The sequence below is a fragment of the Raphanus sativus genome, chromosome 2 (assembly GCF_000801105.2).
Source record: "Raphanus sativus cultivar WK10039 chromosome 2, ASM80110v3, whole genome shotgun sequence".
NCBI classification, from domain to species: domain Eukaryota; kingdom Viridiplantae; phylum Streptophyta; class Magnoliopsida; order Brassicales; family Brassicaceae; genus Raphanus; species Raphanus sativus.
In genome coordinates this window covers 5068374-5080697 of record NC_079512.1, presented here as the reverse complement: position 1 = coordinate 5080697, position 12324 = coordinate 5068374, and the positions used below count along the sequence as shown (strand labels likewise).

General features: G+C 34.5%; 1 protein-coding gene and 1 non-coding gene across 2 annotated transcripts; both read left to right on the top strand.

Moving 5' to 3' along the window:
* Positions 1 to 1025: 1025 nt before the first annotated feature.
* LOC130508913 (U5 spliceosomal RNA) lies at positions 1026 to 1143 on the top strand. Its single transcript, XR_008943097.1, has one exon. It is a non-coding gene; the product is annotated as a U5 spliceosomal RNA (small nuclear RNA).
* A 7479-nt stretch (positions 1144 to 8622) lies between these two features.
* Positions 8623 to 11142, top strand: LOC108837089 (cyclin-D1-1). Its single transcript, XM_056995549.1, has 6 exons — positions 8623 to 8964; positions 9053 to 9139; positions 9686 to 9784; positions 9864 to 10065; positions 10150 to 10286; positions 10370 to 11142. The coding sequence occupies exons 1-6, from the start codon at positions 8746 to 8748 to the stop codon at positions 10613 to 10615; spliced, it is 990 nt and encodes a 329-aa protein (XP_056851529.1). The 5' UTR covers positions 8623 to 8745; the 3' UTR covers positions 10616 to 11142.
* The last annotated feature ends 1182 nt before the right edge of the window (positions 11143 to 12324 follow it).

Below are 12324 nucleotides of genomic sequence, written 5' to 3'. Positions count from 1 at the left end.
TGAAATTCATTTTCAATTGGTTATAATTCTATTTTCCCATGGTAATGACATTTACAAAATGCAGCAAACCCACAAAGTATCTTTATATATTTGTATACCTGAGAAACAAGACAACTCTAGTTTAAAACTAAAATCAGAAAGAGATTTCTGAAAGGAAATGAAAAACTTCTATAAGATTGTATGAAAATTACAAATGAAACCGCTGAGATGATTGACTTGTTGTTGTATGAGCTCTGTTTCTTCATTGTTCATCAGTCTGCTCGTAACAATGTTTCTTGAGATTCTCAACCGAAAGTCTTTTATCGGAATGATTATAGCTACGCAATACTTTATTTTGTAATAGTATCTCTGTCGTGGAGTTTCCGCTACTACACCTCATATTTCAACCAGTACTTCTCTAGCCGCAAGAGTTTAGTCATGATCTGCATGGTATACATATGTATCTTCACACACAAGAACAAAGTCGAGAAAGAACTCGTTCAAGTGTTAACGACAAGTCCAATAAGCCTAAGAGAAAAAAACCGATGAGATGGTTAATTCATGGTTCTATTTGACTTTGAGAATCCACAAAAAAAAAAAACAAAAGTATAGTTGTACTGAAACATTATTTGCTTTCATCTATTAATTTGATTTACTACCTCTTTTTTGTTCTCTATATTTCTTTCTGCTGTCTATAAATCTGTTGGATGTTTTTCTCTTTAAGCTTACCGTAACTTCAGTTTATTATACACACCATTTTTATGAGATGTCATTATGTCGATCATGATAATGACCATCCATTTTCACTGAAAGGTAGAGTAGAGAGAGTTATAAGTTGGAAGTGGACTTTTCTTGAGATTCCAGCAATTTGTATCTAAAGCCCAAGCTTATTTAAGACCCATAAAAGCCCAACATAAATTTTAATTCAGTATGGGTCGAAGTCTTTTCGGTCCTACGTTTCAGCGTCCCACATCGGAAACTCGGAGGAAGTAGCAGCAGAAGTTGCATTATAAATAAAGGTCTCGTTCTGCCTTATAAAACCACGCAGCCATGTGGTGAGCACAAAGCGAACTATTCTTTCGCCTTTTACTAAAGAATACCGTGTGCTCTCCATGCCAAGTGGCATACGCCTATTTTTGGAGGGTCCCATTCACGAATGGGCCCAACAACTTCTAGTTGAAAAAGTTTTGCCTGTTTCTATACAATCTGGATTGGCTACCGTGATATCATCACATAATAAGACTCGTATTTTTACAAATTCCCACAAAAAATGTTGCATTACTAGCAAGGTCTACAACTCGATACTGTCGTCACTTTGTGAGTTTGTTCCTATGTTTAGTTGGGCCTAAATTAAAACTTATTGGGCTATTTTATTTAAAGTAGACTTATATGGGCTTTTAAAACACTGTCAATCTCTTCTTTCTCCTAACTGTTTAGGTCTTCTTCCTCCCCACCCCCAAAAGGTCAAAACGAAGCAAAAAAAAAAATGAGTTCGATTCTCAGATTCAGGCGACATTTATCAATTAGGTCCACCATCACTCGTTTCTCGCATCGGCGATCGCCGGAGTTTCGCAAAACCGGCGACCCAATCAGATGAGGAAGAAGAAATGGATCACAGGAAGCTCCCAACGGATTACGATCCAGCGACTTTCTATCCGACGGAGCACCGAAGTCCACCAACGGAGCGCGTGTTCAGACTCGTGGACGAGATCTCGGTGCGATTCTGATGAAGAAGAAATGAATCACAGTGCTGCCGAACGTCGCCGTTTGTTCTGAGATGGTTCAGGGACAAAGTGTTGGTGTTAGTGAAGAGGCTAGAGCTTGAATTTTTACTTCTTTTAAAGATGTTTCGTCAAAAAAAAAAAAGAGTTTATTCATTGGCTAAAATAATCAGATGTCTGGGAACTGTTCTGTTCTAATGTTCTAGAGTGTCGACTCTTTTTTTATTTAATTAATTGAATAATATCACGAGAATTTGAGAAATGATTATTAACAAACATCTAACATCCACACTTGAAAGTCTTGGAACGTACGCATCATTTCACAAAAGAGTTCTTGAGAAAACAATCAGGTTACGTGAGATTCACGTTAAAGACCAAATCAAGCAATCACGCTACCCGTCCAATCAATAACCCCCTAGCTCCAATGGCCGGTTCGACCGTCTGACCAAATCTTAAGTCCGGTTTGATTTTTTCTCTTGTCTAAAACAACATCTATACTTGAGCATTAACTGTAGCCGGTCCAGAATTGAATAGAAACAGGCTAAACTTTTTCAACTACATGGCTGCGTGGTTATTCATAGGGTGAACGAGACCTTTATTTATAATGCAACTTCTGCAGCTGCTTCCTCCAAGTATGCGATGTGGGACGGTGAAACGTAGGACCAAAAAAGGCCCGAGCAATACTTAACTAAATTTATGTTGGGCTTTTATGGGTCTTAAATAAGATTGGGCTTTTACGGGGCTTTTATGGATCTTAAAAAAGGAGGTTGCAGCAGATTTTGCTGCCAAATCGTAATTACAAGATTTCAATCAGTAAGTTAAAGAATAATTTACATTTGTTAATGTTTAACCCAAAGATTGGTACATGATTTTTCATCTTTCTGAAGATCCCGGAATCTCCCCTTCTACAAGAATCTTCAGGTTGATCAGAGTTAGCTCCTCCGCTCAAGAGTTTTTCTCTACCGAGAAGCTTCATCTCCAGCCTATGTATTATATCTATGCGTTGCTCATCTGAGGATGACACTGAATTGTTTAGAGGTTCAAGATCATCTTCAGCAACTTCTTCCACATCAAATATACCATGCTCTTATTCCCAGACACAGCTTGTTCTATGTTCAAGACACACTCACTTCTTTAAACGCAGGTTGAAGATATCAGTGAACGTTCTTCTACTTGGAAGATTGGTCACACGAAACACCGAAAGGTCGGAAACCCAACTTGAGTTTCTCCAAACCCTTTCATTAAAAACAACTAAACAAGCTAAATGAGATCTTATCAGCTACTAAAAGTCAAGGCCTATTTTGGATTCAAGTCAAGCCCACTAAGATGGAATTAAATTTATTATGCCATAGTTTCTGTAATCAAGCTTGATATGACACCATAAATGTTGCTTGCTCACATTTAGCAGCCTGACCAATAATTTACATATATAATGGATTTTCTCGAAAGATGTATGAATATGTGAGACAGCATCTTACAAAGGCCCCAGGTTCCATGAATTGCAAAAATAATTATTGTTATACTCCATCTGATATCTAAAGGCTGTTATTTGAAAATTTGTTTCTTGTTATACAAAAATGTTATTTTAAAATTTTTAATAATTTTTTATTAAAATGTGTATATGAAACTTTAAATGTAGATTGTCAAAAAATTTAGTTTAACATATGAATTTAATTATACAATGATTATTAACTAAATAAATATAAGTATTAAGAATATAAGTAACTTTTAATCTTTTATTAATTTGTACGGGTGCAAAATAACACTTGTAAACATATGGAGTATTATGTTTTTTCTCACCTTTTTTTATTAATGTGATTTGATTAGCTGTGACAAAATCAAAGGACCAAACTAGTATATAAGGATTCAAATTAAATATCAAAGTATTGAAAAAAGTAAAGAAATAAAAACAGTGCAGAAAATACAAAAATGCTAGGCTGTGTAGACCCATATAGAGGGATGGGGATTAAGCTTTGTACATATTTACGTGTCCATTTTGGAATTGGACTAGTTCTTGATTTGAAGTCATGAGATCTCTCGCAATGGGACCGTTTCTTCATACATGTTGGTCCGTGTCACATGTGTGGTTTCTGCGTATCTATACTTATAAATATACGTACGGTGTTAATCTTATATGTCTACACAAGTCAAATTATAAACCTGCTTGCATATATTGCCTAAGGTTCTAAGGGTTAACTGTGTTAGAATTGGGTTTTACCAATAATACGTATATATACCAACCAATAAATCAATCTATTATTTAACGTAGTGTGAAAGAAAGAATGCAACGTATCAGAACTATTATATAGTCAAACATGCATGAGACTTTTACATTAAAATCATCCTATCATTGTTAATTAGTCTTATGAATATTAGAGGTGGGTTGAGTTTCGAGTAGCTGTTGAGTTGGCCTACGCTGCTGAGTTCAAAAGTCAATCAATAGTCACTACACCCTTTTATATTTTATTGGTTGCTATTTCAATCATCTTTATTCTTTAGGCAGTTTAGCACTAATACTTTTAAGGATATAAATGTGCTTATAATAATGTCAAACGTATATTATATAGATTGGAAGGATGAAACCATGATAGGTATATATCTACAACTAATAAAATAAATTATAGAGCTTATCATTAAAGAATAGCCACAATCTGTCAAGCCGCCATGGTAATTAATTGATTAAGATAGACTAAACTAAGAAAAGCTTAGTGGATAATTAGATAGCAACTTTAGCACTATAACATTGACAAAAACATCTACTGCGTGAAGCTTTTTGTATAGAACTGTACATAATAAACACATTTTACATTCGCATATACGTGTGTGTATGTATATATCCTTAAGTTATCGGTGGTACTAATTAATCCACTTGTTTTAAGTTGAAACTTAAAACGTATGCGAGATCTTTACACATGCTAAAACATACAAAAATGGTTTAAGTTGTAAATGAAGTTTTGAAGTGGTTACCAAAAAAAGAAGGTTTGAAGTACTGATAAATATCCTATGGAGTCTTTGAGTTATAATGTATTCGTTTTCCGATGCACGTCCGACTGTTATGTTGTTTAAGAACATAATTATGTATGTACTGTTTTTTTGTCAACATTTATGTACCATTTACCCTATTTTATTTATAATTTGGTATAACAATGGAATGATAATGCGATACACATGAACTATTAGATCATCTCCAATGTATTTTGCTATTTTCACCTCCAAAATAAAGGAACTCTATAATAAAGATGGAATATGCTCCAATGTATTTCTCTAAAATAGCAATCTCTATTTTATAGAGTAAAAAATAGAAGAATGTTATTTCTTCCTCTATAAATAGAGGAAAAAATAGAGATCTCTATTATAGACGAAGAAATAGAGGTGGGTTGGAGCAATTTCACCTCTAAATGCTATTATAGAGGTGAAAATAGTAATGGGTTGGAGATGCTCTTAAACTTGTTTCCTTAAATGCTTGAGAAAAATAGCATACTAATATAATAAATTACTTTCTTGTATTTACGTACTTGTATAGATTTATGAATCAATAAAAAATATATACTCTCTTCCTATACGAATGATTTATTTTTTCAATTTTGTTATTGTATTTAAAAGTTGATGTTTTAGAGTATAATTAATGCACTTGTATTTAAAAACAAGACATCGTAACAATATGGTAAATACAAAAAGTGATAAACAAAATATCAAACATTTGTATCCAGATGGAGTTTATTTTACCAGACACTGAAACGAATAAATGAAGTGGACACATCTTTCTTAGGAAAACGATGAAATGTATCTGAGTTTGATCGGGAGCCTATATGCCACTAAACTAGAGAGATAAAGATGTTATATAGACAAAAGAATAAGAAATATAGGGTATATAGATTAATAAAGTTATGCTATGTAGCAATGGGACAAAAATGGTGGTATAATGTTTAGCGAGTCATAATCGGCCAACGCCGACCAAAGTCCAAAAAGATATACAAAAAGATGAAGAAGGGTCCATCTGAACACTTCTTGTGTGCATATCTCGATGGCAACTTGTACCAGATTACTAACGTCTTTCAACAATTAGATACGTTAGCATATACTATCACTATAAAATTAAGAGGGTTTTAAGGCTTTTTTGTGTTGACACTAAATACTTTAACGATTAAAGGAGAGAAGAATACTTCAACGAAAATGAAATGGACACGAAGACATTAGATTAATATTCAAAAACAGTCTTTATTGCGGTGTCTACACTATTTTGTAAGTATCACTATGCATCAATTCATCTTGCCAATGTTTTTGGATATGAATAGAGAGATTAAAGAAAGTTTAGAAGAATTTTAAGTCATGTTGCTGTGTTGTAAAATAAGAGTCTGGAACTCGAGTAAAAACTCGATGAACGATTAATGCAAAAATATCATTCAGGCGTCTCTATCATTCCATTGTAAGTGGTTAGCTACAATGACCTGAGTTCACCGATTTTTCAATGTTTGGTTAAAATAAACCAAGCTGGTACTGAAAAAATGTGTTCCACGATCACTTTATAGTGTAGCAAGAAATCAAATAAATCAAACATATATAGTTGAAAAACGACTCGACCCATCTCGTTAACTATTCATTTATTACTACTAACTCAACATGGACTCATGCTCATCATCCATCAATGATCATTGAATATGACGAGAGGCCTGCGTATTTGATTTATCCTCCTTGTTGTATAAAATAAATATATTGATATCATAATCATGCAAGAGATCTAGACATATAGAGCTATATGTGTCACTACGGTCCAAGTTGACCATGCTACAGGAGAACAAAACATTTCCTAACGAGTATCAATTAATGTGACGATGGTGATACAAGATAACGTTTACTGCACGTAACATGTGAATCTGGATTCTGAAATAACCATTCAACAATGATTGCTGACTATAAGACAATAGCTCCTATGAGTTGTATTGATTTTATTTGAGAAAAATAAGACATTAACCAAATTGACGAGACCTACCACGAGAATGTAGTGTCAGTCTGATAAACTGTTGTAGGTTGAGAGGTGCATAATTTCACTTCTTTTGATTTTCAGTATTTTGGCTTCATTAATGTTAAAATAATTAAACACATTCACATACATTTAATAAGTGCAAATGTGCTACTTTACAAAAAAAAATATATATATATATATATATATATTATGTACACTAGAAAGAACTAAATACATTCACAGATCGATAAGTAGAGCTGGAAATTTGAGTATTTACCCGCGGGTCCCGTCCCATTTGACCCGTTGCGGGGCGGGTGCGGGTCGGCCAATTCGAAAAATTTAACATGCGGGTGCGGGTTGAGTCAATTTTAAGCGGGGCGGATGCGGGTCGGTTGAATTTGAATCGCGGATACCCGCCAACCCGCAAAAACAAAATTCAAAAAAAAAAAAAAAAAATTATTATTTTTTTCAAAAATAAAAAGTTATTTTTGTAAAAAATGTAAAAAATATTATAAAATTATAAAATTTTAATTATAAATATATAATTTTAATTATAAAATATACAATTTTAATTATAAAATATACAATTTTAATTATAAAATATACAATTTTGATTATTTTATTACAAAAAATAATTAATATATAATTAAAATATAATTAAATTTATTATTTTATTAAAATTTATTACCCGCGGGTCCCGCGGGTTATCCGCAAAACTGGGCGGGGCGGGTGCGGGTTTTTGAATCCTTCTTTGCGGGTCATGCGGGTCAAAATTTTGAGTTAGAAAAAACTAGTCGATCCGCGGGTTGGCGGGGCGGGCGGGGCGGGTCGACCCGCGAACCCAGCTCTATCGATAAGTAACGAAGAAAGTCGCTATCTTCCAACAATGTCAACAACTTCTCTAGAGAAAAACAGATTTAGATGCTCACCCTGAACAAAATTTAAGTTTATTCTCTGGGTGAACCTTTAAATTTACCATATTCTTTAAGATCAATTAAATTGTCACGTAGATAATTAAATCACTATACAATTGGATTTAAAATATATAATTTGAATTTAAGATATAAGATTTGAATTTATGATTTATGGTTTAAATTTATAGTTTAAATTTTGGATTTATGGTTTAATATATAGGATTTGGAGTTAAGATTTAAAGTCTAGAGTTTAGAATTTAAGATTGAAAATTTATGATTTAGATAGAGCTTCGCTAAACTGATTTTTTGGCTATTTTTTATTTAATTATAAACGTGGTAGTTTGATTGGTTTTAAAATGTGTGGTAAATTTAAAAGTCGACCGTAAGGAAATGACAAACTACAAATATTTACGATACGTTTGAAACATAAGAGGGCTGCCTTAAACCTATACCAAGACACCAATATATCACAATTTACAATTTTCCGCCAAGTTCTAAACTTCTACCAAAATTAAATACTTAAAAATGCAAATCACAGGAGTTATAAAAAAAAAAAAATGCAAATCACAGCCTGTTAAATGTTCATCCATCCTACCGAACAGAAAACGGCTCCATGGCCCCCATGCAATTGCAAACCAGGCCCATTAAGCATATCACCAATGACTAAATTACACGTCAGCAACCTCTCTCCTCACGAGTAGTATCCAAACAAAACGTACTTAGCTGCACAGCTTGTACTCATGCAACCTCTACGGTAATTACAACACCCTCGTTTATACCGCTGCTTTTTGCTAACAGCGCATTGTGCTTCAGCGCATGTTAATTAGTCACAAATACAATACAAAACAAAACTCAAACGTCAAAGCCCAATGTACTAACCTTCCCTGTCTCGATTCCAACAGCCCCGTTTTCCCAGGCAAAACGGAAACTGTAACAGTCTCTGTTACGTTATTCAACAACACCTTTTTAAAAAATAATAATAAAAATAATAATAAAAAGTCTTACAGTCTCTCTGCTTTCTCGTGTTTATATACCAAAACAAATGAATGAATGTGTTAAAAGCCTCACTCACTCTTTCTTCCATCCAACAAAATCAAGAAACCATTTCTTTTCCTCTCTCTTCATCCTCACTCACTCTTTCTGCCCTCTCAGCGACTGCTGCAAGGATATGGACTTGTTATGCGGAGAGGATTCCTCCGACGTATTTTCCGACGAATCAACGGCTTATTTATCGTCGGAGGAGGCTGATTCTTGGCCGGAGGAGTCAATAGCAAGCTGTATAGAGGACGAGAGACACTTTGTTCCAGGACTTGACTATCTCTCTAGGTTCCACTCTCAATCTCTCGACGCTTCCGCTCGTGAAGACTCTGTCTCATGGATACTCAAGGCATAGCCTCTTAATTTTTCCGGCGATGTATATACAATATATATCCCTAGAGATGGCGTTTTGAGACTGTGCTATTGTTTGGTTACAGGTGCAAGCGTATTACAAGTTTCAGCCTTTAACGGCGTACCTCGCCGTTAACTATATGGATCGGTTTCTCTACGCTCGCCGATTACCGGTAAAAGCTTTAAAACGTCATAGTTAATATTCTCTCTGTTTATTTTTATCATTATTGATATGACAAATAACAAAAAAGTCTATGGTTTCACTTTTTGATGGGATCTATTGACTTTTCTTCAGATATTTGAAAACGACTTTGTTGTATGAAAATTTATGAATATGGATGGTATTTGTCAAATTAACGAATAAAGGATGTAAATGAAGATTTTGATAGAACAGGAGCCAAGGAGCGGGATGGAGTATTTCTTTATAAATGAATTTCTCTTATTATTTTTACATTATCATTTTAATAATAATAATATTTTGTTTCTATTATTTCTTTATAAATGAAATTCTCTTATTATTTTTACATTATTATTTTCATAATAAAAAAATATTTTATTTATTTGAGCGATATAATAATATTATCCCTTTGCAGTAAACTTTCCACTCCATATATTTGCTTTATTTAAAACTTTAATAATCATAGTATTAAAATGCTCCTTTATTATAATAGTATTTTAGATTAATCAAAGAGGAGACTAAATCAGCTTTTCTTTAACAGGAGACAAGTGGTTGGCCAATGCAGCTTTTAGCAGTGGCATGCTTGTCTTTAGCTGCCAAGATGGAGGAAGTTCTTGTTCCTTGTCTTTTCGATTTCCAGGTAAGTTCGGTTCTGTACTAAAGATCCTTTTTTATAGATTCTGGATTGGTTCGGTAATATTTATTTGTTTTCAATTTAGGCTGAAGGAGTGAAGTATATATTTGAAGCAAAGACGATACAAAGAATGGAACTTCTTGTTCTGAGTGTATTAGATTGGAGACTAAGATCCGTTACACCCTTCAGTTTCCTCAGCTTCTTTGCTTACAAGATTGATCCTTTAGGAACCTTTCTCAGGTTCTTTCTCTCGCATGCAACTAAGATTATACTCTCCAACATTAAAGGTAACGTAATATTTTATATAATCCTTAATATCTGTCATAAGTTCACTGGTCTGGTTCTAACCAAAAAAATATATATATTCGCAGAAGCGAGCTTCCTTGAGTACAGACCATCGAGCATAGCTGCAGCTGCGATTCTATGTGTAGCCAACGAGCTACCTTCTTTATCCTCTGCTGCAAATCCCCACGAGAGCCCTGAGACTTGGTGTGATGGATTAAGCAAAGTAAGTTGGATTTATAATATTTTTGATAGAACAGAGGACTAAAAACTATATATTGTCTTTTGATTAATATTTTATTTTTTCAGGAGAAGATTGTGAGATGCTACAGGCTAATGAAAGCCATGGCGATAGAGAATAACAGGAGAAATTCACCAAAAGTGATAGCAAAGCTTAGAGTGAGCGTAAGAGCAGTGTCCACATTAATGTGGCCAAGTGAAGAACCCTGTTCTTTCTCATCATCATCTTCATCATCATCCTTATCTTCTCCATGTAAAAGAAGGAAACTAAGTGATTACTCGTGGGTAGGTGATGACAACTCCAGCTCAGAATAAACAGAGGTGGGGGGAGTGAAGTATAACATGAAGTACATACTTAATGATAATAAGTGAAAGATTCTAAGAAAAAGGTTATTAAATTAAAAGCATGATTAGTGGGTAAGATTTGCATTAGTTGGGAGGGACAATGGTCATCATTAATGACTTTGCAGATTCCCAAGGGGAAAGAAAGTGAGTGAGTGTAACAAACACGTGTGAGAAGTTAAGATCATGAGTGTTCGTGCGTGGGAGAGAGAAAGGCATGAATGCATTACAGTCAGAGTTGTGGAAGATCTTTGAGTGAAGGTTTGAATTTCGGACAGAGAGATAGAGACAGAGGCCTTGGCCTTAATGGATCGCAGAAGTCGTGGACCCCAAGCTTCTTTGGGTAGTTGCGAGTAGATATATGTTTTTCTCTTTGGGAGTGAATCATAATATTTTTGATTCTTTGTGTGCGACTGCACGTGCCGGAGGCGTGTATCGCACGTGTTTGTTTTTTTTTCTCTTCAAATATTTTATTTTTGACGGGAAGTTTTGTGTTTTGATTTACGTTTTGCACTCCCTATGCATGCGTGTGTGTATATCATATGATTTGTTTTTTTCTTTTTTTTTTTTTTTTTTTGTTTAACCTGGAGGGACTTCCACCCCCAGGGGCCAACCTCTCGGCGCGAAGCGGACCATTTGGTACTATGGGAAATTAGATACCCCAATTGCCTGGCCAGCGGTTCGAACCCGGGTGCGTATTGTGGCCAAAGCTCCCTCAACACCACCAGGCCAACCCCGCTGGTTATGATTTGTTTTTTTTCGTTGTAATATATATTTTCTTCGATATTTCTTTTTGAAAATATGTAAGACATGGACCCAAATAATGAAGCAAGTAATCATGGTCGTAGCGGACTTGCAGATATTGTTAATAGTGAGAAGGACGTAAGATGAGATAATACGAGTAGTGTGGCCTTGTGGGGAGCACAAGCCATGTGAACTTGTGAGTTTTTGAATCGAGTTATATGTATTTTATTGGCCGACGAACACATGAGACAAAAGAGTATATATATATTTGATTAACTTTAGTCTAAGAAGAAAAAAAAATTCATTTTCAGAGTGAGTGAGCTCCCTCGCAGTTTTGCCTCTTCATCAAACGTAGTAATTCCTGAAACACATTTTTTTTTTGTAGATATTTCATCTCTAACACACAATTGTACATGTATCTGTATCGTAATAGGGGTATGAGTATAGTATATGTACAAAGAGATAATTTACTCCTTCGACTGGTCCTTGTTTGGTTTAATGAATGATGTCCGTGAAATCAAAAAATTATAGAGGAACATGAAATACCAACTGATTCCCTTATTGATTAACCTCCACCCAAATATTAGCAACGCTGATAAGATCTCAACTCCTTCTCCAACAGCAGTAAAGAAAAAGATATCAACACATTCATTTCTTTCTTGGTTTAATACTTTGGTGTAGATGAACAATTAATTGAAGCAGTAGCAAACATGTGATCTTGATCTGTCTCCATGTCAGAGAAAGTGGTCTCACCACAAAACCACAACGTATCAATACCGTTTCCTCTCTTGAACCCCTCAAACACTAGCCACACAAATACCAAGTTTCTGCATCTATCTAATATGCACGAATCTACAAGTAGACGGGAAATAAGAAGTGAAACAAAAGTCAAAACATAATTTACTGCAAAACAAAACACTTATAAGGTAGCAGTGGCC